Source organism: Odontesthes bonariensis, chromosome 12 (assembly GCF_027942865.1).
Source record: "Odontesthes bonariensis isolate fOdoBon6 chromosome 12, fOdoBon6.hap1, whole genome shotgun sequence".
Classification (NCBI taxonomy): domain Eukaryota; kingdom Metazoa; phylum Chordata; class Actinopteri; order Atheriniformes; family Atherinopsidae; genus Odontesthes; species Odontesthes bonariensis.
Genome location: NC_134517.1, coordinates 6,369,821 through 6,397,511, shown reverse-complemented (window position 1 = coordinate 6,397,511; position 27,691 = coordinate 6,369,821). Strand labels below are relative to the sequence as shown.

The window sequence follows — 27,691 nt, the reverse complement described above, 5'->3', positions numbered from 1 at the left end:
CCTCTCGTCTACTGGGGTAAACCCCAAAGTACAGGCGCACAGCCGGGGGGCAATAAGTATGCCCACACCTGCTCTACGCCTCTCACCACGGGCAACTCCAGAGTGGAAGAGAGTCCAACCCCTCTCGAGGAGGCTGGTTCCGGAGCCCAAGCCATGCGTCGAGGTGAGTCCGACTATATCTAGCCGGAACCGCTCAGCCTCGCGCACCAGCTCAGGCTCCTTCCCCAGCAGAGAGGTGACGTTCCACGTCCCAAGAGCCAGCTTCAGTAGCCGAGGATCAGACCGCCGAGGATCAGACCGCCGAGGATCAGACCGCCAAGGTCTCCGCCAAGGTCTCCGCCAAGGTCTCCGCCTTCAGCTGCCACCCAGCTCACAATGCATCCGGCCCCCTTGGCCCCTCCCACGGGTGGTGACCCTGTCGGAAGGGGGACCCGTGTCGTTTCTTCGGGCTGTGCCCGACCGAGCCCCACGGGCACAGACCCGGCCACCAGGCGCTCGCTGGCGGGCCCCACCCCTGGGCCTGGCTCCAGGGGGAGGCCCCGGTAACCCACGCCCGGGTTGAAGGAACACGGTGTCCAATGGTTTTTTCCATCATAGAGGTTCTTGTGATCAAAATATAGTGAAATTAAAGTACTCTTCTTTTATTTCCAGCTATGCAGCGCTTCATAAAACAAACAAAGGAAGACGGACCCTGTAAAAAGTAGTTTTAAAGTAGGTTAAAAATTAGGGAATCGAGATTCTTACAATAAATAATGCAGGTAGGAACTTTTTCTTCGGTCCAAATGTTCCTGGGACATGCAAGCCTTGTCCGGTGGCACAGGCCCCCTCCCTGGATAGAATTTACCTGAAAATATTTTACCCACTAACGATAGGTTCACCCGAACACTTGCCTGTTGAAAAACACCAGGGATGGGAGCAGGGAAGCAAGCTCACCTTCGATGATGTCAGTGACCAGACTGACCCCAATCTGTCCTGCAAACACTGGTTGAATAACAATGTATGAACACTACATAAAAATTAAACGCTCAGAAAAAGGAGATATTTCCCTGGTCTATACTAATTTCACTGTTAGCAGCAAGTCAAAATGGTGCTGCGTCACTAGTCAGTTTATTTGAAACCATGGTAGTTCCTCATTGAGGCAAATTGTATTTATTTTTTTCATAAAGAAACCACAATACTTTCCATATTCAGGATATGTTTGAATGCTGAGATTTAAGAACAACTGTGTTTGATGGGAGTGTATTTTTTAAAATTTGCAGGTAGTTGATATATAATACAACACTATGGTTGGTTAGAGAAAATGGAAGAGAGTATAAGGCTTCATAGTCTTTGGAGGTATATACATGAATGAACACGCATCACTGGCAATAATCTTGCATTACAGTTTCTGCTTAATAACTAAATGTACCACATTTTAAAGTAAGGGTTGCTGAGCAGTAACGGAAAAATAGTAAAACATCACTCTTGTGGGGGCACTACAAGTCCTTTCAGGGTCATTGCAGTCATTGCATTTTTTCATCTGTCAACTATGAATGTATGCATCTAATGAGAACCTGATTATTAAAGATAGTTCAGTGTGGACCAAGTGCTCCTCTTCTCACACAAGTGTTTGTTTTCATAAAATTAATGTTGATTGGGTAATCTGTTGTAAATATTGTACATTTTCAGATAAAATTTTCCCCTTACAATCAACACAGTTCTTTAACTTTAACTTTTTAAAGTTTATTTAAGTAAAGTTTTTTAAAGTATATTTTTAACAAACAACAGGCCATTTTCATAGCAGCATTGACATGAAAAAAGAGTCTCAAAATGCTTTAAGCGGCCACAAGCTGGCACTTCATCTTAATGGGTGGCTTTTCATTTAGTTTCTGAGGCATTTGGCTATGTGACAAAAGAAAGAGAAATATTTGAATGGCAGCTTTCTTGGGAGTTCAGTTGTATGAATATGCACTTAAACTTAACTGCTTCTACAAGAGGATGCAAAAAGATGGGACTTTGGAGAATGTGCAAAGCACCATGGCCCATTTGAGCCTAGGTTTACGTAAACATGCTTAGTAACCCAGCTATACTGGGTCAGTGTAGTTGGCTAGAGGTGACGGTGGATGTAAAAAAGGAGTCTCGTGATACGATGGCTGCAGGATGTCAAATTCAAATTCAAAGAAGTCCTCCATCATTTGGCACCAGTCAGTCTACAGAGCAACAAAAAGATTTTGTTTAAACGATCTGTAGCTAAAAGTCTTCAAATATGAACATAATCAAACAGTGACCTTGTTAAGGCATTCCTTTCATATTAACAAAGGATAAAATGCATTGTTGTGATGTAACAGGTGACATTCAGAGACAAACCCTGACAAAGTGCATTTCTGAACTTTTAGGTCATTGGTTTGGTTTTGTGGCCAAAGTTAGCAAAAATATTTGCAATACTTCACTCGTGTCCATTCCAGGGTCATCATCCATCAAGGGTGAAAACGGAGGTGGAGTAGGGTTGCTGTTGGAAAAAGAAAATAAATCAGAAACATTTTAAAACAAAACCTTTTTTTAAAAACTATGCAGCATTACAATATTGATCAAACCTCAGCGGTACAAAACATTATTGTTTACCATTTTAACTTACATGGAAATAACAGCAAGCATTCTCTTGATGTATTCCGACGTCTTTGTCTTAGTTTCTGGTGATGCTGCATAAAGAGTGGAAATTAGTGTCATCACACAAAAAAAGACACCAACTACAACAAACTGTATAATTATAGCAAAATGAACATGAACGCAAAGTATGAAAGTGTGAGGAGCTGAATATCCTGCAACTTCTGCAGAGAGGTCAAATCAACTCAGTATTTGGCAAAAACTTAACAGTATATTTGCTGGCTTCTGAAAGAATACCATCTACTTAAAAAAAAAAAGAGATGATTCTCAGGGTAAAGTCAAGGATGAGACCATACCAGAGACTTTATAGTAGCGTCTGAAGGCAGTATCTTTGGGGATGTCAGGGTAAAGATATTGCAGAGGATTACTGTTCCTTCCGGGAGCGCTCAGAGTGTAGCTGTTAATAGCGTCTGGCAAAGACAAAGCCACCAGCTCCTTCTTGGTGTAGGGATCCACGGCATGCACGTGAATCTCTAAAAGGAAACCACACACAAAGAAAAGGAATTAAGCCTTTAATGAATAAAATCTAGGGAAAAACATTTTTCTTGTTATTTTTTCAATTTCCTAAATTAATGAAAATCAATGTTTCTTAGCAAGTTGTTGAGATGTCACTTGATGGTAAAAGTAAGGAAGAGCAGATCAAATACTCACTTTTAGCATTACATACCTACATTGAGTAATAGAAATAGCTGAGGCAGGTTTACATCCACAAATCGTTCCAACTGCATTCTAAGAAAGTTAAAATTTGTCCAAATACACACACGCGCTCACAAACGTACCTCCGTTGGAGTGGTTGACCCAACTAAAGGTGACAGCTCCATCTTTGTTGCTCTCACTAAAGCGGATCAGAAAAGTCCCGATCGGTTTACTCTGCAACAGCAACTTAGCTCTTTGCCTGCTTACAAACCCCATAATGCATCTGAAATTCATATTCAGAAAATGACAAAGAATAGTTAACGGTGACCCAATCCATGTCCATGTTACTAAATTATGGCCCTCAGATTGTGGTCGCATGTTAACCAAACAGAAAAACAACAGTCAGGTTTCTGTTGGTGTCCTTGATTTGCATTGAGAAGAAGTGAATGAGAAATCGTGGATGAAAACTACAAAACTAAAAAAATCTATGATTAATGTGCAAAAAAAATTATATGCTTGCTTGAGATGTTTTTTAGCTTGATGCACATTATGTGGAAAGGAAACAATTGGTAAATCCTTATTAAGATTACTTGACTCAAAGTCCCATGACTTCCCAGATATTCCAAAAAATTAAAGTAATTCCTAGAGATGAGCTCTACCTATTTCCCTCTTGTTGATTTCTACCACAGGTGTAATTCTGTTTTTCCATGAGGTTTATTTTCCAATATGACAACTGTTACTTCTTCTGAATTACAAGTAGCATACTAACTTACAGTGCCACCTTCTGGCAACACTGCAAACACGAGTTTACCTGCTTCAAATGTGTCTGATTCACATTTCTTTTTGGCTGCTTTGCAAAAGACTGCCCACGACATGCTTTGCTAGTGAATGGAAACGTGGCTACTAAGGAGGTGATCTGATGTCTTACCCATCCCTCCAAAGATCGACCAAGTGTTTTCTGATCAAATCTAGGACTCCATCAATCCAAATCCAGGCACCTTCATCCTGGCACACATGAAAGGAAAGTTCAACATGTTAAACTGTATAATAACAAGGCAAACAGAACTTAATTTATTTCAACCAAACCAAAGTGCTTAGAAGGGAAATTTAAAAAAAATGCACACAAATGAAACATTTTGGTCACTTTACAGCTGTGCACTAAGCTACCTACAATATTCAACTAAGCACACAAGGCAATTCAAAGTCATTGGTGGACATACGCTGCTGATGATGAGGCAACAGATATCAGAGGAGCAGGAGCATAAAAGCTGGGGAGGAATAGTCCATGTCCATCAGTAACAACAGCTTATCTGTTAATTCAAGCTGTCTCTACTGAAAGATTGTGAAGGTGTAAGATGGTCACTGCAAAAACAGCTGGCAGTGGTCATAGGCTCTGCATCTATGGCTCTGCACAAAATCAATCCACTTCGATAACTCAAAGGGTCAGATTAATAAAACTGTGTGTAGATTCATGACTAAAACTGAGAGCAAATGTGTTTCTGTTCGCCATATTTATAAAGCTTTATAAAGCATATGCTTCTCTAACATAAACCTCAATCACTGTGAAACTATAGGCATATCCGTGAACCTGATTTCCTCACCTATTATCAGTCATAAATGGATGCTGACACTCCACAATTTTTAATTTGCATATCAAGACATTGTTTGCACCACAACTAAATTGATATGACAATGAAGGGAACAATAAAAAAATAAGTGCAGTTTTACCTTTTGTAAAACTAAGACACTGAGTAATGCAGAGAAATATTATATCCGTGTCATCAAATCCCAAACAGAACAAAAACTCCTGAATTAAAAGTAACCAGTGGTCAGCTCTGTAAATTCAGAGGTGAAACAAAACAAAAAAAGAAAAATCTTGCAATCATCCTTTATAAATACCACTTCGTATTGAAGAAAAAGTGCACACACGGTTTTTGTTTTTTAAGCAAATAGCTCTAGTTTTATGAGTGCACACATAGCTCTTGTACATCAGCAGATGCTCTTCAACTTATTTGGTCATAAAATGTATCCCTTTAAGTATTTTTTTAAGCTGGGGCGGTCGGTGGTGTAGTGGGTTAAGCAGCCGCCCCATGTACAGAGGCTACAGTCCTCGTTGCAGCGGGCCACGGTTCAACTCCTGCACCAAGCAGCCCTTTGCTGCGTGTCTTCCCCATCTCTCTGCCCCCTGCTTCCTGTCTCTCTCACATTGTCCTATCATTAAAGGCATAAAAAGCCCAAAAAAATACTTTAAAAAAAAAAAAAAGTATTTTTTAAGCTAGCTAAAATAAGAAGTAGAAGAAGAAGAGTTGTTCTGCAACTTTTGGCAGCCAGGAAACATACTTTTCCATTATGACGGTCAAACGGCTAGCTACTGAGATGTGAGCTGTAAAGCTAGACTATAAAGTTAGCCAGACAGACTGATGTCTTTAGTATTTAGAACAATATACAACCAGGTCGTCTTAAATATAGTAATAAAGACAGCATTTCTGACTCGCCTAAAAAAAATCCTAATCACAAAAAGATGAAAAACAGTTCAACTGTCTAACTTCTTAATTTCAAATGAATTCAGTATTGACTTTCTAACATATAGCATGAATTGAAGAGGAAACTTTCACACACAGAAATTCTACATGAAGCAACTGTATAAAGCTAGAATAAAACATTCCTCAGCACTCACCTTGGAAAACTTCCTCCAGTACACCAGACCATCAGGATCATCTGTGACAAAACCAACCGTTACATTATATATATCAAGAGAGAAATGAACACATCATCCTTTACAACTCAGGTGTAATCAAGAGAGGAGTGGATGCAAGAACGGCATTCTGTACATTAAAACCCCGACCACTGACTTTCATCTCATACATTAATTCATTTTGTTTCACTAAAGCCCAATTCGCACGGGATAAGTATTACCTATGGATCACTGGTAATTCGCAACTACCCCCGCACCTCTGTAATTTTTTGTGGCGCATTCGGACGGGACAAGCAAAAGTCTGTAATTTACTGAAATCACAGACATCATGAGCGGATATTCCGTAATTGTCGTAACTTCCTGTTTTGCCCCGTTGTACCTGGTTGTACACATAGGTTGAACACACAGGTGTGCGTTCAGACGGGACTTAAATTACCACAGGACGTCTGTGTTTCGCCGAAATACAGTAGGTAATTCGCGGCGGAATTATTACCCCACAAATCACGGACATGGCGCATTCGCACAGGACTAAGAACTCAGACATTCTCCGCAATTATTCCGAATTACGGGGGGTCCATAGGTAATACTTATCCCGTGCGAATTGGGCTTTAGACATGTAAAAGCTATTAGCTTAGCTCAGCATGGAAACTACACAAATGGGCCTCTTATACACTTTAAAACAACCACAGTATTTTCACAATGGTTTCCAAGAAGTCACTGTTTGTAACCAAGAAATGTCTCTGTGCTGTTTTTGGTATGAGTGGAGTCAGCCACATAGGTTGTGCAACTGCATGGAGCCTCTGTCGGCCTCACACCTGCCCAGAAGTTCATCCAAATTTTAGGACAAATACTTACCGAACCTCTCTCAAGAGATGAGGGCACAAGAGCGATTGTTCCAAATGACACAACTACAGCCTTTCAAATGACTTTGCTTTTGACTGAGGTGTGGAGCTATTGGCTTTCCATTACTCATTTACAATGCAAATATGCAGCTGAGGATCATAGCACTATAGTGACTTGAGAAAGGTTGTTAATAATAATAATAATAATAATAATAATAATAATAACAGCAATCAGAGTAATCAGAGTGCGAACTGTGCTGTTTATGTATGTGTTTTACTGTGCCTACATAACATAAGTATATTAATTTTTATATATTAATTAATTCTTTCCCAACCAACTTATCCCATTCATATTTTTACAAAGTTATCATTGTGTGTGTGAGATAAATGTTGTTGTTTTCACTTTGATCCTTGATTGTGAATTTTGGGCCCTTAATAGCAATTCAACCTGGGGTAAGGTGGAGGAATACAGTCACAGTTTCCCAGATTCAACTGCTGCTAAAGGCCTTCTGGTCAGCTGCCTAAAGGCTCTAGCATGGTTGCCGCGTCTGCTCGCGCGAGCGGTGTTGATGACGTCACGAGTTCGTGCCCGCCATAGGACCCTATATAGTGGCGCAAGTCGTTGCGCGCCAGTAGTTGCAATTTTCTCCGTCACAGAGGTGGCGCTGCTACATGAAGGTTACCTCTACTCTACAACCACGTGGAGAGGAAAACAATGCCGCTGTCAAGAGCAGGAATACTGTAATTAATGATACTGCTGCAGTTTTCGGATCATTTTAATTTTTTAATTCAGTTAAAAGAGGTGAAGGTTTGAAGCCCCCGGCATCAACAGAGTCTCTGCCCTCTTCTTTGCCTTCAGGTATCTGTCCCGTAGCTTCTTCCACACATTCTTACAGAACTCTCCCTCTTTCCCCAAAGTTCTGCCAATCTCTGTGCACCAGTTTGGGGATTTTACGTGGTCCCTGTGCTGTTTCACTGCAGTTTCGTACAGCTGCCTGTACAAACGCACCTCCTCACTGAGCCTGGTCTCACATCGGTCCATCCGGTTCGTTGTGCTCGGCGCCGCCAAGTTACAAAAATCGACTGGTGCACGACAACGCGCTGCGCCGTCTTTTCAAGGGAAGCGCCAGGCCTGAAACGTCATTTTGACGTCACGGTGCGACACCGCTGTGACAGACGCGGAACCATGCTACCGCCTTAAAGCTCACTGCCCACCCAAACGGCTTTACTAGTCTACTCTCCTGTACAGTTTTGACTGTTTGCCTGGACTTTAGGCTTTCTGGTCTGTCTAGTCCTTCTTCATAACCTGTCCACCCATCAGGCTAAATTTGAACATTTTTTAGGGAGCCATCCCTTGGAGGTGAGGTACTGTTGTGTTCTGTGTTCCACTAACTTAGAGAAATTTCAAATAGTCTGGAAACTATTGCTGTGACACTTTGCTTTGCGGTAAGACGTATTGCATCACTTCCTGTTACCTTGCTTGTGTACTGTGGAATTTCTTGCTCCGCTTGGACTACTGATGATCTCTTTATTTCTATCTATAACTAACACAATTTTGCATAGTTAAACTCTATAGCTTACCGTTCTGTTCTAACACACTCCTACAGATCTTTAATCTTTATTCTCACTTTTTAGCGGTGTGTCTGGTTCTCTAGCGTAGCATGGCTACCAGTTCTCTCCTTCCATCTCCTGCTTTCACCTGCTCCGTGTGTCAGATGTTTAGTTACTCCTCTGCCTCCTTTAGCGATGATGGTACATGTAACAAATGTAGTCTTTTTGTAGTTTTGGAGGCGAGGTTATCTGAATTGGAAGCTCGGCTCTGCACTGTTGAAAATCAACCGATAGCGAGCCAGGTCCCTTTAGCCAGTGTGGAGCCACCTAGCGTAGCTAGCTCAATTAGCCGCCCCCTAGCAGAACCTGAGCAGCCAGGATTACAACGTGGCTGGGTGACAGTCAGGAAGAGGCATTGCTCTAAAGTCAAGCCCGTTGTTCACCATCGACCTGTCCACGCTTCAAACTGATTTTCCCCACTCAGCGACACACCCGCTGAGGACAAAACCCTGGTAATTGGCAGCTCCATAGAAACGTGGCATTAGAGACACCAGCAGCCATAGTCAAATGCATTCCAGGGGCCAGAGCGGGCGACATAGAATCCTATTTAAAACTGCTGGCTAAGGATAAATGTAAATATGGCAAAATAGTTATTCACGTCGGCGTTACGCCGGTTACGCCAATCGGAGGTCACTAAAATTAATGTTGCATCGGTGTGTGTTTTGCCAAAACAATGTCGGACTCACTCCATAGTTTTCTCGGGACCCCTGCCAAATCTAACCAGTTATGACATGTATAGCCGCATGTCGTCCTACAATCGCTGGTTGTCTAGATCAGGGGTCCCCAACCACCGGGTCGCGGACCGGTACCGGTCCGTGAGACATTCCAAACCGGGCCGTGAGATTGGGGGAAAAAAAAAAAAATTATTATTATTTTTTTTTTTTTTTTTTTAAAAAGACATGGAAATTGGGAATTCTTTCATTTCACTCGCTAAATTGAAATCTAGCGATTTCAATCCTGCGGCAACAAATTGCAGAACCAAACCGGTCCTTGGTGCTGAAAAGGTTGGGGACCCCTAGTCTAGATGGTGTCCAGCAAACAACGTGGGCTACATAGATAATTGGCAATCTTTATGGAGAAAACCTGGTCTGATGAGGAGAGACAGCATCCATCCCACTTTGGAAGGAGCGGCTCTCATTTCTAGAAATATGGACGAATTTATTTGCCACCCTAAAACATGACAACCCAGGGCTCAGACCAGGATGCAGAGTTGTAGTCTTACACACTTCTCTGCAGCTTCCCACCTGCTGCTACCCACCCAATCAATTAACACAAAAGGAGCAAATCCTCTTGTGCAAAAAAAAATTAAAACAAACTTTAACTGAACAAAAACATCAAACTATTAAATGTGGTTTGCTGAATATCAGATCTCTCCTTTCGAAGTCACTGTTAGTGAATGAGTTGATTTGTGATCTTCATATTGATATATTTTGTCTTACAGAAACCTGGCTGCAGCAGGAGGATCATGTTAGCATTAATTAATCAACTCCCTCTGACTGTTTAAATGTTCACGTTCCTCAAGCCACAGGCAGAGGAGGAGGAGTGGCAGCTATTTTCAGATCAGGGTTACTAATCAGTCCCAGACTCAAGATTAGTTTGAGCTCTTTTGAATCTCTGATTCTCAGTTTTTCCTACGCAAAGTGGAAATCACAGAAACCTCTTGTGTTTGTTGTTGTGTATCGTCCACCTGGCCCTTATTCTGAGTTTCTGTCTGAATTCTCAGAGTTTTTATCCCAGTTAGTGCTGAGTACAGATAAAGTCATTGTAGTGGGTGACTTTAATATTCATTAGAAGCCAATGAAATACCATCTAGAGCAGGGGTCTTCAACGTTTTTCAGGCCAGGGACCCCCAAACTGATGGAGAGTTGGAGCAGGGACCCCCCTACTACTTATATGGCATACAATTGTGTTTTATTTTAACGGGGCCTAGTGCCGTGTATAAACATAGCTACTCTGTTATTGTACATTCAATACTAAGCTATTCAAATAATACACAGGTTAATATATTCATGTTCAGAAACCTCCCCCCCTCCCCCCTCTCTTTCGGTCTTCTCAAACCCCAGCTGGTCGAGGTGGATGGCCACCCTTCCTGAATCTGGTTCTGCCAGAGGTTTCTTCCTGTTAAAAGGGAGTCGTTTCTCTCCACAGTCGCCTCAGGCACGCTCAGGACGGGAGATTGGACCGAAAAAGAAAAAAAGTTTTCAGTGCAATCTGTTGGTTTCCTTAGCTAGGAAATTGTTTTTGAATTTGCTCTATATGAACGAATTGGATTATTTTATGAATAATTATGATTACAATTAATTTAATTCCAATTGGCTTGAATTGGACTTTATTATCTAAGTGCCTTGAGATGACATTTGTTGTATTTGGCGCTATATAAATAAAAAATAATTGAATTGAAAGATAGTTTAATTCTATAATTTTTCATCATTGTTAGAAGAGAATAAGAACAATCCCAAGTTTCCTTTCAGCACTTTAGCCAGGCTGAGTAAGAGTCCGAGTTCTAAATGAAAAATCTTCTTTGCATACCAGAGTAAGTCATGGAGTTCCACAGGGTTCTGTGCTTGGACCAATTCTTTTTACTTTATACCTACTTTCATTAGGTAACACAGCATGGCATAAATTACCATTGATGGTATACAGATGGTACTCAGCTATACTTATCTATGAAACCAGATGAAACCAATCAGTTAGGTAAACTACAAGCATGTCTCAAAGACATAAAGAGCTGAATGACTCTGAATGGCTGAATTTTCAGCTCCTAAATTCAGACAAAAACAGAATTTGTTGTCTTTGGACCTGAGCGCTTCAGGGAGAAACTGTAGCTATATAGTTACTCTAGATGAAATTTCCTTGGCTTCCAATACTAAAGTGAGGAAGCTTGGAGTTATTTTTGACTAGAGTCTGTCCTTTGATTTCATATATCAAACAGATTTCTAGGACTGTCTTTTTTATCCTTCGTTATATCACCAAAATTAGGAACATCCTGTCTCAGAGTGATGCACAAAAACTAGTTGCTCCAAGATTGGACTACTGTAATTTGTTACTATGGGGCTTGGGCTTTCCCAAACAGACAGAAAAACCTCCATCTTATCCAAAATGCTGCAGCCAGAGTTCTGATGAGAACTAAATCAAATCAAATCAAATTTTATATATATACAAAGTGCCTCACAGAGGCTAAAAACAACAATGACAAACAAATAAACCTTCCTGCCCTTCCTGCCCCCATAAATACCCAGAGACACGGAGACATACAGCCACACACACACACACCCACGCACGCACGCACAAACTCACACACAAACACACAAGCTCAAACCCACTGCACCTATTAGACAGAGACATGGCCGGGCACCGAGACCTAAGGCAAGGAAAAAGCCACCCTTGGGGCCCGACCACACTGAGAGGGCTCCCGGCCCACGACTACAGGGAGCACTAAAACCTTACCTCCTGTTGTTGTTTTTTATTTGATTTTTTTATTTCTAAGACTTACTTCCCGTTTGTCCAAACCTGTATTCCAATAGTTGACTGCTCCTTATTTATATCCCATATGTTGATTGCTACTCAACATTGTAAGAAAAACCCTTGTTTTCTGCACTCTTGGTCAGTTCCTGGTTTGTTTCTAGCCAGTTTTATGTTGTATTTTTGTTACGATTTGGACTCACACTTTGAACGCTGGATTTTTCTGGCTTGCAGTGCTTTTTGTTGGGAAATTTAAATGCTTAGTAATCTGTATTATCTGAGTCTGCATTTGGATCTTTCTTTCCACACCTTCACATTACTCCGCAGCTTAGTTTGTTTCCACTCTTGTAAACTAAGAACTATCATTTCTTACTTCATGCTAGATATGCTAGCAACAGTATCTAGCAGTTTACCTCCAGGTAGCCGTAAAAGTTGTAACAATCTTCTCATCTAATACTCTAATCTTGAAATGAATTGTACTTCCAAAATGTCTGTAGAAGACGTAGTGAAATACTCACCTACAAGTTTGTCTCTCAGCATGGAGAGCTGGTCTTCATCAAGCGCTCGTTGGCCAATGGACAAAAACTGCCAGCTCAGGGCCTGGGACAGCTGCTGCCAGGTGAGTGGAGGAGGGTCGGAAAACAGCGACAGGTTCTGCAGGACAAGTCACACAATCTTTAAGAGTTTGTTCTGAAGGATGACTGGTGCAATTCAGATCAATATTAGCAGTTGACAGTCATTTGCTGTAAAGAGGAAGGTGGCTTTACCATCGATTCGTTTGTTGAAAACGTGTTCCACCACATGATGGAGGCCCAGGCACTGGACACCTGATTGGTACTGGAAACGATGACCACAGGCAGGGAGCTGGCCTACATCAACAACAGAGGAGACCAGTGACTAAACTGTCTGGTCACATTTCTTCTCTAACCTAAACCAACATTTTAAGTTTAGCAGCAACTAAATTTTTCTTTTGCACTTTTTACTGACTTTGGCAATAAAATGCCAGTGGCTTGAGTGTCACTCACCTCAATGTTCAATGTTTGTCCAGCATACTGCAACACTGTGACAAAACGTATGATGTGGAGTTCTTCGGTGACTCCCAAATAACTCTAATAAAAGAAGAGAAAGCATTCAGAGGTGGGACAAAACCTTAACATGGGAGTCTTCATGTCTGTTGGAAGTCAGGAACTGATAAAACCTAACTTGAGCCGCATTCGGACAGAGCAGTTCTAAGAACGGTCCTCCTCGAATTTCGTTCTGATAACTGCCCTTCTCCAGGGGAACTGTTTCAGTTTGCATTCGCACATGAGTCGGGACCTGATAGAGACTGATGGCACACAACCGTTTGCAACAGTGACGTGTTACTTTAGCACCACATTCAAAAACAAAAGAAAACCCATGAAAAGTAAGGAGAGAAGAAAAAAACACCACAAAGAAGCTAATATGGAGAGCGGGGAGGCCACCGTGTTCATGGTCTGCATGATGGTGATATTAATCATGGACGATCACATCGGGCGTCTAACATCGAGGCTGGAAGAGCACACAGAGAGTCAGGATCGAGCGCAGGCGATACTTCTTCGTTTCATGAAGGAAAAGGAGCAGAGCACCGCAGACAAAGGAAACAACGTTTAACTCATTAAACACGTGCCGGTTGTGTCCGTGTCATATGAGTAAACATTTCAGCCATGACAACATGACAAGGGGCGTAGCTACCAACCACCAAACACCTACGTCAGATGTGTTCCTATAGAACCCAGAAAAAACCCAGCCTCGGAGAAGGAGCTAAAATGGTTATAGGAACTGAGGGCCGTGGTCCCTCGTTCCTGTATGTGCGAATGCGGGGAAAAAACGGCCCCGTTCCTGAAAAGGTTATAGGAACTGCCAAAGGTTCCTACAGTGCGAATGCGGCTATGGTCATGAGGCAGGGTTAGCATTATAAAACCCCATGTTCACATAGCATTCATTAACTTTTACTTTTCAACAGGTAGATGTCATTGTTCCATGTCCACATCATATATTGTTCCTTACAATAGCTCAAGTTAATATTACTACAAACCTGAATTTGTTAGGATTTAGTGTTTGTGTTTTGTGTGAGAGTGAGTGTTCCGGCTGCAGAGAGGATCTTTGCTGGAGAGTTGGCCAGTTGTTGCACACCTGGGGCCCATCTGACAACAAGTTGGCTGGTGCTTATAAGGAGAAGAAGGATCACCTCTTGTCGCTGGATGATTAACCCTGATGGTACTTCCAGCCTGAACGTGAACTAAGTATTTAAATAAGAATCTGCCTTCTTGTGAACTTTTTCATGTGGATCCTGTTTTTGCTTCCAGATGACCAGAGAGCCCAGTTCGTCCTCGATCCTCCTGGAAAGGCCTAACTCGTGTACAGCTGTCCTCAATCTCCTTCACCTACCTGTCCACTCTCCAGCGCGATGCCTCCTGCAAACCCTATCCTCCGGGATCTCGCTCTCACCCTCACCCTTCCTGGATCACCAAGGGAACTATCTGCAGACCTACCGCATTAAATCCTTTACCCGGTCCATGTTTCCCCCCTTCAAATTCAATGTAAGCGTATTCAATCAGTTGTCTGCTAAATCTAACTACACACTTCTAATCAATCTGCTTCCCTCCCTCAGACTAATCGGAAGGCTGGTTGTTACTTCACCGCTGTAAACATTGTCCTGTTTTCTGGATTCCTGTTTATCATTGTAAATAAAACATTTAAATCTGCTGGTTCTCCGAGTGATTCTGCATGTGGGTCAGAAAACTTCCAGCCAACATGACAGAATTATTCAGATATCATGATCACACATGGGCCTTTCAACAATCAAAAACAAAACGAGCTTCAGTAGAAAAATGTGTGGCTCTCTGATAACTAAATACTCAACAATGTCAGCTGTTTGCTGGGGACGATGAACCTGACTTCATGAGAGCATCTGCCACTCAACAGCCACGAAACTAAAACTTGCTAGAAAAACTGTAAAAATGTCTTTTAATCACAAAAATACCAGCATTTCACTCCCACAGACAAACTTCCAAAAAGTCAGAATCAAAGCATTTGCAGTATGGCTTTAGGATGTTCCAAGGCTCCATGGACTCGCAATCCTTTTTACCGCTTTTCCTTTTTTCTAATTTAAAGGATTTACATGCTTCTTACATTGCAAGAAAGTTTTTTTTTTTTAAGAGTGCCAGCACCAAAGGATCTGCTGGCACTTGCAGTTGATTTAGCTCCTAGGTCAGAGCAACAGCTTTTGTAGCACGAGGGGCAGTGCTTCCAGCTTGAATTTTAGATTTTAGTCAGACTAGCTGACAAAAAAAGCCCATCAAACAAATCATTTAATTTCAAATAACTGTTTTCTTCTTACCTCTAACGACCCTTTAGTTTTTGCTTTTCTTTCCTTGAGTGACTGAAAAAAAAGTTGTAAGAAATAGTCATTAAATACTGCTACATTTGTTGGGGTGAAATTAAGGAACGCAAGTGCGCACGTGCTATTCACAAAAAGTAAAGCTGTATATCAAGTGAGTGATGTGATCAAAACAACAGGGGTTTGCTGTCCTGGGGTCCGTTTCACAAAGCAGGTTCAACATACTCTTGAACTATTCCTGACCTCTGAGTTGATCTACTCTGAGATAGAAAACTCTGAGTTTTCGGTTCCAGAAACGCTGATTTGAGTGAGCTTAATCAACTCTGAGTAGATTCACCTTGAGTTTTGCGTGTGCGCCACAACTTTAAAAAGCCAGCATCAATGGAGCCCCGATTCGACGAGTCACCATGGCAACGGGGAAGAGGAGGGGCTACGTTTTTCACCAACCTCGAATTGGAAATCTTAATGCGCTCATACGGCGAGTTTCAATACGTTTTTAAAAATAAGTGCACCGCTGCAGCAGCAAAAGTGTAAGTTTAAGTGTAGTCCTTTGCAATCACAATAATATTACAGGGGAAAACTGCTTGAATGGTAACCCATTCATTTATTTCATTTAGGTGCAATCCCGCGGGGGAGAAGCGCACTTGGCATCAGTTTAAGATGAAATATAAAAACATTGTTCAAACAGGTGAGACCTCGGCCTGGAGGTACCTCATTTTGATCATGTTTTACACTGTAAAGTAAATATTAAGTGGCTATTTGACTGTGCAGTTATTTTATCCCCAACATAATGCTGTTTTCACACACATAAACTATGTCTTCTCATCTATATCATATTATTTTAAATAATTAAGCCTCTTTAAACTAACACAGACTTCTACTGAGCCAACAGAAAGAAGGCAGATGCCCGTAAAACAGGTGGTGCCCAGCACCACCACCTCTAACGGAAGGCCAGTGTCTGAGGGAATCCCTGGAGGGAGTCCACCCCCAAGACACGAGTGCCTTTATAAAATATAATAGGCATATATATATCTTTTTTAAGCCTATTCATTCAAATATTTATTTGTCTTTTTTTTCTTTTGTCCCAACAAAATTCTGATGTTGCCGCTCAAAAAGATAATTGTCTGTAAATGCAAAAACATCTATGCGCGGTCTGATAACCATCTCCCGACGAATATTTAATTATCTGCGCAATAATGCTGCACCTTCATCCACGGGATCATTGTCAAGAGGACATGCCATGTTGGTGAAAAAAGTCGCCTCCTACTGTACCTAATGGACTTCTAGAAGTAGAAGAACTCACTCTGCTGACTGAATGAATGAGGAAATCAAATGGCGTGTGGATGAAAGAGGGCGGAGACAGAAAGAAACTCGAGGTTTCTTGAATAAAACCTGGTCCCGACCAGGTTAGGTTCAGAGAGTCTGTTACTACTGTAACTGACCGAGAGGTTAAGTTACCTCTCTTTGTGAAACAGGATAGAGTTGCCCATCTTTCTTGGGGTTGAGTTACCTCCCTTTGTGAAACGGAAAACTCAGAGTTTCCCTCATTTCAGGGTTAATCAACTCAGAGTTTTCACTAAACCTGCTTCGTGAAACGGACCTCTGTAATTCTTGCCCATGTCTAAAGTAATTATTTGGTTATTGGGAGTTTCATACCATGTTACCAAATTCTGCTGTCAACCCTCCACCTGGTGTGTCCTCGTCAAACACCTTACTGTATTCCCTGGTGAACTCAAACAGACGAAACCTGCAACAGAAGTCATGTTATTGTCCTTTGTTCATTGAAAATAAGCAATTCATTAGTTAACATGGGTGTTCACTGTTTACCTACCCATTGGCCGCAATGGCTTCTTCAATATCCCTTATTTTGAGGGGAAAAAAACAAAAAAATGTTTGTCAAACAAAAGCTTTTTATAATAAAAGCCATAACAAATAAAATCAGAATTTGAAAAAAGAAAAACCTTTTTGTGGTAAATATGTCACACATTCAGGTTAGTTATTCGTCAACTTACTTGTCAAATACAGGTTTGACTTTGAGCAGGCCCTTGAAATTAGGAAGGTTTGCTAAGAATCTGAGAAGAGAAAAACAGACACTGAGCTATAGCATAAAGAACAAATTAAACCGCTTAGTTAGAGCTCAGTTGGAGTTTATGGTTAGAGCCTGAAAAGATTCTACTCTTTAGTTCATTTTACACTGCTGTTATTACACTGCTGCTATTATTACTAAAGAAATAATTAGAGAACTAGACAAGTCTATTAATATTCATCACCAAAAATATTCAATCTCTTGAATTAATTTGACTTTGATTTTGTCAAAAAAAGAGTGATTTCCATGTACTTCAATGCATTTATTTCTATGTTTAAGGGTTAAGTTTAGGAGGCTTGCAACAGTTACAGTACAAATGAAAAAAGGCAGGCACTGAAAGTGCATTGAGAAGAAAAATAAATGTTTATTTACAAATGTAGGTGAATAGAAGTTCTCTCTTTTTTTACCCCAATTCCTTTTCTTGTTTGTTGTTGTAGAAATAGTGTTGCGTTTTTCTACATTGAATTTTCACAATCTCAACAGCCCTCGACTGAAATAAGCAGCAGATGATCGATGCATGAAGGACGAATGAAATGATGTGTGAAATGCATCCTTCCTTCGAAAATGCCAACAGACTGATCAGAAAGTCTGGGTTAACAAAGAATGTAAAAAAAAAAAAAAAACTAAAACATTCAGGATTTCCCTTTTCACTGTCTGCCATCTATACTTTGGTCGAGCCTGCTAGCATCTAGCTGACACAATGCCTGGTCAATAATAAAGTCACATTCATATTTTGTTTGACCACCTTAACTCTTTCGGTGCCATTGACGCTGACTGCCAAAGACGTCTATAGACGTCAATTGCGTTTTTTTAACGGAGCGGGCTGGGGGACAATCTAGCGGAGTTTGTCACTAAATCTTAGGCTTGTAAACACGAAACAGAGAATATACTGGCAAAATTACCCGCAAGGTGGCAGCAGTGCCACTTTGCACAAAAAAAGAAGAAGCGTGTTTTCTCCGTTTTTTGGGTCAAACAGCTGTTTTTGGTGAAACCAACCTATGTTCTACTGTCTATTACTAAAGGACTGAAAATGGTAGAAACAAACTTTTTTCCTGATGAAAGAAGAGAGTCTACTCTTTCGTTTGGTAATTTCGGTGTGTACATAGTCATAAGACACACTTTTCTGTGGGTCTTGGAAAATCAGTCAAAATACTGTAAAACACTTGGCAGTATGGGTATCTCTGAACTGAAAATGGCTGGCAGCCAATGAGTTAAGCTCTAATTATGGCACCCATTCATCACGGCATAGTTTCAATAAAGTTGCGTAATGTCAAAACATTTATTTCCATCCAATGCTGCAATAGTTTTTTGTCAGGACCTCGTAATGATAATGGATTGATGGGTCTGATAGCTGTGTAAAGATATCTAAAATAATCCCAATGGGTTTAAGGTTCAGATTCTATGGTGGCCAATCCATGTGTGAAAAGGATATCACATGTAACCTGAATCACTCTTTCAGGCTTTGAGCCCAATGAATGCTGGTATTATCATCTTTCCAATATGCCAGAAACATAAGGGAAGAAAAACAACAAAAATCAAAAATCCCGGTCATAGTAGTTGAAACTCTGGCAGTATATTTAGCAGCTGTTACTGAAGCAACGACTGCGTGGAACAAACTTCTGTGTCAGTTGTGAGTTATTTCTTTCTGAACTTTGCTTTAAGCGCAGCCTCACCTCACTGTCACTTTGAAGCGAACCCCAGTCTTCAGTATTAGAGGTCGATGTGGTAAATTTTGAATGATGGGTTGTTTCTCAACCACCAAGGCACTGAAAAGGATGAGCACCACAGCGCATGTCAACATTTAGCGCATATTAACGTGTTTGCTAAATATAACACAGCGCCTTGATGCCATATCTCACCTTGAGAGAAGTTTTGTGATCAAAGACAGGACCAATCTCTCAATTTCATCAATTGAAGCAGTAAGGCTGGAGGTTTCAGCAGCGTTGTATTTGTTGTTCTGATCTTGCATTTTCTGCAGCTGTTCACGTACTCCATAAAGCACCTCAGCAACAGTTGTAAACCTGCATATAGAGCATAAGCCCACATGTCACAGTACACAGCATAAAGTCTGGGACACACAACTTTTCTTGATATGAAAGATAAAAGCCGGGATGGTACTAATCCATTCTCACCACTTCTGCAGGTGCTCCAGACAAGTGTCCATGGGACTTCCAATACAGGCCAACTGCTGTCTGCGCTTCCACTCAGGGAGCTCCACATCAGTGAGAGTCGCCACAATTTGGGCTGCCTTATTTGAAATGTTCACCAGCTGCTGCAGCACATTCTGCAAGATCACCATCAAAAAGGTAGATCAATTAAACTGATTAAGCTTTTAAAGATTACAAACCCCGATCTCAAAAGATTTGGACGTTGTGTAAAATGTAGATAAAAACAAATTGCTATGATTTTCAAATCTCATAAACCAATGTTTTATTCTTTAATATAACATAGAAAACATAGAACATGTTTTAACCCCCTGGAGTCTAAGGCCTTTTCAGAGACTTTGAGGCAGTTGTCACCACCTTGACATTTTCAAGTATTTCAACTAACTGTAAACATCTATGCAAAAGTGACACATATGGTTGTATTCTGAAATGCCTAACAAAAAACAATATGAGAGTGAAGTGAATGTAATACAAACAAGTTTTATTTAAATTGAGGGGAAACACAACTGTACAAAAAAACAAGTTTTAGAGGTCTTCAAACAGTGCAAGAAAACACACTATAAATGTATCTAGCCAAGACTTTTGAAGGTTGAACCTTGTAAACAAAAGTGTTGGCTGCATAAAAGTAAAAAGTGCAGTCAGAAATGTTTTTTTGTTTTCACACAAACTGTAAGAAAGTAATTGTGACTCCAGGCATTGTCTCTGAGAGTTGAATACAAATTAGATGGGTGTGTAACACCCCTGATTCCCCCACCCCCCTGTCATTCTCCATGTGATAAATGTCTGTCACTGGCAGGACATTGCTGCCTTCCCCCACATGCTGGCTGAATGGGGCGTGTTCTCACCTGTGAATAGCCACTCAATCACCTGGTTCTTTACATGTGAATAGCGATAGGTGTGGCCTAGGAGGCTGCTGCAGTCTGAGACTACAGAAAATCCATTTCTGTTGACTCTCTTTAAAAAGGGTCACCTATATAATTTATTTTAATATATATATATTTGAAAACTAGAAGTTTCAAGGTTTTTAATGGTGTCACTTATATGTTTGAATGACAAAAACTCACAGAGTTACAGATGTGTTTTTGGAGATGTGTAAAAAAGCCCGCCGACGGGATTTAGACTCCAGAGTGTTAATGTATCAGAGTTTGATGGCAGCATCACATCCAAAAAAACCTTTCTAACAACAATCTGTTAATGCCTGGACACTTAGACGACCTTTTGGTGGACCGCTGAGAGAGAAATGTCATCCCATTCTTGTCTGATAAAGGATTCTACTTGCTCTACAAGCATGGATCTTTTTTTTGCTGTGTTTTGCATTTCAAGATGCACCAAATGTTTGTCAGAACAGTAGACAGATCAGTCCAGACTCTTCTACTATGAAGTCATGCTGTTGTAATAGATGCAGTATGCATCATTGACTGGGGTTACTGAAACATACAATGGCATTCCTGAAAAAGGCATTGTCTGGATGAAAGCATATGCTATTTTAAAACCTGTATATACCTTTCAGTGCAAACTGTCAGTTACATAGGCACTAATGCACCACTGCACCATCAGAGATGCAGGCTTTTTAACTGGTAACAAGATGGATGGTCCCTCACATTTTTAGTCTGGAGGATGCAGCATCCATGATTCCAAAAAGAAGTTCAAAGTTTTCTACTTTGTCTCAGTCCATTTTAAATTAGCTTTGGACCAAAGAAGACAGCAGTGTTTCTGGATCATGTTCACACATAGTTTCTTCTTTGCAGATAGAGCTTTAACCTGCAATTGTAGATGGCACATCGTATCAGAATGTATCAGATAATGATTTCTGGAAGTCTTTCTTGTAGGGATGTCCCGATGTGATCGGAAATTGGGGCCGATCACGGGGTTTCAGACTCGATCGAATCGGACGTTTCATCCCGATCAGGGATCGGATATATAGCCTATCTATATATGTATATTTATTCTCATTATTTATTTTTTTTAATCAGAACTATAATATTTCAAAACAAATGGGAAAAAATAACAGCTTACTATTTACTATTTACAGCTCCACACAGAAACAACACATGTGGCATGATGTCACTTTGCTGCGTGCAGTAAAGCGAAGCAGAACGCGGCAGCAGCTTGAAGCTGGGGGCGCGAATGTCTGCGGTGTGGAGGTATTTTAAAGTGGATGACAAAAACGTTGCGATTGCAAACTGTGAGATATGCAAACTTGGGATTTCAAGAGGTGGCAAGGACATCGCTAACATCCTTGATGAGAACAGGAACAGGCTTAAATCTGACAAGGTAGAGATGTTGGTTTCCATCAAGAAAAACGTACATTTCCTTCTGTGAAGCCAGAGGAGGAGAGTAAGAATTAGGAGTGCAGTTCCGAAAAGCACATTACTGGCCTTACTTTATAACACTGTGGCACTTTTATTTGCTTATTTGTTTACATGCCTGCCAGGTATTTCAAGTTGAGCTGCTGCTCGTTTTATATTAGACATTGTTGCACTAAACTACAATGTGAAGACTTTGTTTATTACTCGATTACTTTTTTTGTTCAAGCTACCTCACAGAAGTGCTCTGTTTATAAGTGTTAAATGATAAAATAAGGTGAATAAAATAAAAAAAAATCAGGGAAATCCTGGATCTGTTTCTTCGCTGTTCTTCATTTTTTTAATGTACTGTAGAAGTATTGGATAGGGACTCGGTATCGGCAGATACTCAAAATCAAATGACTCGGAGGCAAAAAAACCTGATCGGTATATCCTGAGTTTCTTAGCCCATGCAATGATTTTCATGACAGAATCATGCCTGTTTATAATGCAGTGCAGTCTGAGGGCCCAGGTATCACGGACACCCAAAATTAATTGTCAGCCAGGTCCCTTGTGCACAAGAGGTTTCCAGATTCTTGGAATCTTTTGATGGCACTACATACTCTGAATGGTGAAACATTCAAATTCTTCACATTTAAGTTGAGTAGCATTATTCTGAAACTACTCTATAATTTGGAGATGCAATTTTTTTGAGCTTTTTATACCAAATCACGTTACTGAACCATTGTATATTAATGTAAGGAGTTGCAACGTGTTCCTCAAGTTGTTTCTTTCTAGTACCATATACTTCTCCAGCCTTTTGTTAACCTGTCCCAACCTTTTTGAAAGACAGTCTAACCAATCTTTGCACCACAATGAGCTTATATTTTTCAGAAAATAGTCAAATATCTCACTTTCTACATTTGATACATGTTTTATGTCCTACCACGAATGATATATTGCTTTGGGTGATTTGAAATCATTCCATTCTGTTTCTATTTAAATCTTACACAACTTCTAAACTTTTATGGAATTGGGGTCAGAATTTTCATCTCAATTGTTCAGAACAACATCCCCTTGCTGGACATGACTTATCAGTCTGTGTTCCATATCTAACATGGGTCAAAAGTACCTGCTTTGTTTTTGTGATGATGAATGCCCGCTTAACGCACTCCTCTTCCACCACAGACGAGGTCAGCTCAACGTTCTTTTCCACTATAACAAATGAGGCATATTTGTCAAACAAAAAGGAGGAGCTCACACCAAACACTCTAGCTGTTTCCTGTCATACCCATGCTTTGCCAGGTCATCTGTACATAGTCAAGCTTTTCATTCAGACCCTCCAGTGTCTTCACTTCCTTCTTTAATTCCTGCATAAGAATCGTAGTTCACAAATTAAGAAACAATGAGATATCTTTTTGTAAGGATGGCTAAAAAGATATAGGGAATTTACCAAAAGTTGGCATTTAAGTTCAGTGACTTTGTTGTCCAGCTCTCTCCACATTAGTTGCATGCCTGGATTGCTGAAACTCTGGTGAAAGGAAAGACATTTCTTTCACAAATTTAACAGTTAGGTATGTTTGGCTACAAACAGCTACACTAACAATAACCGTTCAAAGTACATTTTGCTATTCATAAATATTATTTTATCAGTACCCTCACCTGTGTAACAGTAACTGAAGATAGGATTTTCTTTTCTTCCTTTAGAGATTTAGAAAGAAGTATGGCCAATTTCACTGGCTCATCTTGAAAATGTTCCTAAAAAAATACACATGTTGACTTAAAGTGAAAAGAAGAAATCAAATTAATACAAATTTAAATTTTCATCTTCATATTTTTTGACCTACGATCAAGTAGTCTTTCATCCCTTGGAAATCTGGTCCCTGCAAGATATTACTATGCTGGACCGAACGGTTCCACTGTTCTTCCAAATACTCCAGGAGAGCGTGGAAACAAGTCCTTGCTCTGTTTTCATCCACAGCTGTGTAATCCCTAACACAAAGGACGAGAAAATGTACACTTAAAATCAGGGTTTCATCTGTTTGCAATTGATACTGAGATTTTTTTATAGCTTATTATTAGACATTATAATTGGCAGCCAAAGGATGCAACATAGTAGGGGATATATTAGAGGAATAAAACAAGGTCCATTGAAATACATCCTAACTTAACAGAAATCTAAAGAAGAGAGAGTTCAGTGTCCCCTGAGATCAGGTGTTGCAAAACACTGACCTGGTAAAAAAATATCTGGTAAGAGGTGTATGACATATGCTAAAATTTAAACATTTGTGTCCATACTGGCCTACATTAACAACTGTTGCAACAACAAATGCAAGTATATCTGCTCAAAGACTCACATACTGATGGAAAAACAAGAACAAGAAAACCTGCCCCCATTGCTTCCATTGATGCAAGAGACAATCCTTGTGGGTGACGAGTAGGACAGCAAGCCAATATTTAATCTGTAATAAAGTGATGGTTATAGCTAACACTGAAGTGATTTTGGCCCTGTACCATTAACAAATATGCCTTTGTATGAGTACAGTGTAATGCTCAATATGCCCTTTGTAGTAAGCATCAAGTGCTAAGGTTACATATTGGAAAGGCTTTTATGGTAGATGGAAAGTGTGTAGTTAGTCAGACACATGATATACCTTTTTCCACAACAGACATTTTGACATGTGATGCAAAAGTGTACTGATTGCTCTGTTCCTCTTGGAGCTGGTTCATTGGGATGGATGGATGGATAGATGGATTTTGTTGTGATATTTTCAAGTAAATCAGGCTTGTTTTCATAGAATCCCAGCAGGGCCAAGCTCAAATCGTGGGAGTGGGAACTAGCTATGGTACTTAAAATTGTGCCATATTCCTGAGGAAGTAGTGTGTCATTCTGAGCACAGACAAAATATTATTACAATAATATCAACCCTGTGATTGGTTGGTTTTGTGACACATTTAAAATGCTGTGCCGAGTTGAGCGAGCCTGTTGACAGAACTGAGCACGAACTCTAAACTTTGAGCGTGTGGCAGAGCACAGAAGAGAGATCACGGAGTGCCTTCTGGAGGGGAAAAAAAACAGTGGATTAACCAGTTTGGTTGCATTGCTCAGGGATCTCTGGCAAGGGCAATCTTGCCTGGATACGACTGTGACACAGTCTGTCTAGAATCGGAAGCGGGAGTTCATTCATTCTGTACATAATTATTTTATTCTAATGGTGCAGTGTTGAATGTTAGAATATTATTATTTGTGCACTATTGTTTAGGTTATTTAAATGTTCTATCTGTGCACAGTTTCATACATTTTATTATATTTTTGCACTGTTTCGCACTGAATGTTAATTTATTGGCTGTTTGGGTTATTTGAATTTATTTAGAGAGAAAGAAAGAAAAATAAATGTTTCGCCTTGGAGACTTGATTTTTAGCCTTTTTCACAATGATTTGGGACGTGGTTTGGAACTTGTTTGTACATTCCGTGGCGCACACTCTGGGTGATTGATTCAAGTGATTCAAGTGACTCAAGTGACTCGAAAACCCCGATTCACTTTAGTGAGTGACTCATACAAACTCGAGTCAGTAAAAGGAATCGAGTATCCCATCACTACTATGACACGGACCCTGCGCTTGTCCCCAGAAGCAATTTTCCTATACGCCAGTCCTGACTGGCAGACAGACGTGACCCTTGCTCCCTGGAGGAGGAACTTCCACCTCCTTATAAGAATGGGGCATCACGTCATCTATTCAGTCTGAGCAAAACACACCTCTTCCTCGCTCCAGGCAAGGAGGGTGATCTGGTGAGATACCGCACTCATGTTTCAGAGAAACGGGGTTAATTTCTTAACCTTCACCCTGCTTGCTGAGAAGGTGCCGCACGGTGCACAGAAGCATAGTTTAACCAGTCATAACTAAAAGTGTGCCAAGCATAGAATTCGAGGCATTAACCAAGCAGCTAATTGTTCCTCCCTGAAAGACAGATTGATATCTGTCTTTATCATTTAGACATTTAGCACGTAAGGGCATGTTTATCTAAATTTGCAATTCATAGATGTTTTGTATAAGAGTTATATTGTAGCCTGCGGTCTTTTGATGTCAATTTCAATTGCAATTTCAGGGGCATTTCTAAAATATTTTGGATGAAGGATTTGTGCTATTTAGAATATTTATTCTATATTTTATTTATATATTATTCTTAATATTTTACATTATTGTTGTTCTCTGTTCTTATTACATTTTCTATATATATTTGATTGTATATATTTGCCACTTTTATGGATATAGTGTCTATTTATTTAAGTTCTGATAACTTAAACTGTTTTGTGCAGAATTGCCTCATTGTCTTTTGGCATAGTTGGAGTGCAGATTGTGCACCTTAAAAAGTGTGTTTCTTGTTGTAATTGCAATAGTTAAATAACTGGATTCACTTATATTGTTAAGTATAACAATATACCCCAAGCAGTCTAGAATCCATCACTGCCATCGGGATAAGCCCGATTTATGCCCTACGGAACCGGACGAAATTCGTCTGTCCGGTCCATACGTTGCTCCCGGAGCTTCTGTTTATGCCTCCGTCCGTATTGCGCACGTCCGTAAGAAATCCTCTAGAGGGCGGTATATATTGAGTCATTGTCGGCCGCGGGTTTGAGAAACATGGCGTCAATTAAGGAAGTTGCAGTCATACAAATGTATATACCCCCTGACCATCTCACAAATCCTCTCCTCCATTACCTGGCATTTTTAAATCTTAAATTGTTTTAATCTCCTACTCTTCGTTCTTCTTCTTCCTCCATAACTTCCGGAGCCAACACGCTCCTGACTGCAACTTCCTCAATTGACGCCATGTTTCTCAAACCCGCGGCCGACAATGACTCAATATATACCGCCCTCTAGAGGATTTCTTACGGACGTGCGCAATACGGACGGAGGCATAAACAGAAGCTCCGGGAGCAACGTATGGACCGGACAGACGAATTTCGTCCGGTTCCGTAGGGCATAAATGGGCCTTTACTCTTACCAGTCCTGGCTCTCAATCCAGTCACACAGACAGTGGCGGATCTCTCTGGGGAAAAGTCTCTCGTAGATCTGGCTCACCCGGCTCTGGAGAGCAGAGTCCAGCTTAAGCAGTTCTTGCCACTGCGCCATCTGCCACAACAGAGCATATTTGACCAAGTTACATTGTCTTGACTCTTGTCATGCCTCTAACAAATATTTCGCCTATTTTTTATTTTTTTTTAGATACAGAAAGTACAGATTTAACTATAGCTTCTACACACTCTCAATTAACTAGCGAAACAACGCAATGTTTTGGGAGGAAATGGTCACACAATCGAATTATTTAACTTTTTAAAAAGCGCAATAAATGTTTCAGTTATGAATGACACCACACAAGATAGGATAATCAACGTGTTCTCTTGTTCTTCCAAGAGGCAGGGGGAATAAAAACTTACCTGTGGCTGTTGTTTTATCGATTGGGTAACAAAAAAAAAAAGGCTCAGGGTGTGAAGTACAGTTGTCCACACAGCTGGAAAGTCAATGTGAATGAAAACAGTGAGGCTCGGTTGATTTTGTTTCGTGGGAAGTCCCACTCACCACGTGATTATCGAGAAATGGCGTGAGGCCGGCGGTGTCAAGTTCAGAATTTATTCCGCGATCACACAAATTTGGATTTCCGCTTTCAAAATAATGAAGTTTCAATCAAAACGTTCAGAAAGACAATTGGTTTCTCAGACTTGTATTACGACTGAGTCATTTCACGACCCTCAAAGAACGGCTGGAAATAAGCATATCAATCCTTGGTGTCCCAATGTGTTTTCTTTGCAACCGAAAAATCAACCACGGGGCAGGTGACAGAAAGAGTGGATTGCAAAAGGCTGTTGATCAGTTTTATAACATCCGTTTGGACAGCGTTGT

At 40.6% G+C, this 27,691-nt stretch overlaps 1 protein-coding gene across 3 annotated transcripts; it reads right to left on the bottom strand.

The window, feature by feature from the left end:
- Positions 1 to 1,697: 1,697 nt before the first annotated feature.
- LOC142396356 (signal transducer and activator of transcription 1-like) lies at positions 1,698 to 27,339 on the bottom strand. 3 transcript variants are annotated; one of them, XM_075478980.1, is made up of 24 exons: positions 27,229 to 27,338; positions 26,796 to 26,923; positions 23,634 to 23,778; positions 23,449 to 23,544; positions 23,240 to 23,317; positions 23,078 to 23,156; positions 22,919 to 23,001; positions 19,469 to 19,620; positions 19,196 to 19,357; positions 19,010 to 19,102; positions 17,263 to 17,322; positions 17,082 to 17,111; positions 16,907 to 16,997; positions 15,251 to 15,292; positions 12,915 to 12,998; positions 12,657 to 12,758; positions 12,408 to 12,543; positions 5,957 to 5,997; positions 4,208 to 4,284; positions 3,423 to 3,562; positions 2,940 to 3,116; positions 2,615 to 2,678; positions 2,425 to 2,488; positions 1,698 to 2,189 (listed from the first exon to the last, which is right to left on the bottom strand). In XM_075478980.1, exons 2-24 carry the CDS (start codon positions 26,921 to 26,923, stop codon positions 2,064 to 2,066), a joined length of 2,250 nt encoding a protein of 749 aa, XP_075335095.1. In that variant the 5' UTR covers positions 27,229 to 27,338; the 3' UTR covers positions 1,698 to 2,063. The 3 variants fall into 3 exon arrangements, with proteins under 3 accessions (XP_075335095.1, XP_075335097.1, XP_075335098.1); XM_075478982.1 differs by having other exon boundaries at positions 3,423 to 3,478; XM_075478983.1 differs by having other exon boundaries at positions 2,116 to 2,189; positions 2,430 to 2,488; positions 27,229 to 27,339.
- Between the last annotated feature and the right edge of the window lie 352 nt (positions 27,340 to 27,691).

Bases quoted from the DNA above. Each gene is read 5' to 3' on its own strand.
- LOC142396356 (XM_075478980.1), bottom strand. From the start codon at position 26,923: ATGGCGCAGTGGCAAGAACTGCTTAAGCTGGACTCTGCTCTCCAGAGC. The intron at 23,779-26,795 runs GTAAGAGTAAAG...CCTTTGTGTTAG, and splicing joins TGGATTGAGAGCCAGGACTG to GGATTACACAGCTGTGGATG. The intron at 3,563-4,207 runs GTAAGACATCAG...TATGAATTTCAG, and splicing joins GTCGATCTTTGGAGGGATGG to ATGCATTATGGGGTTTGTAA.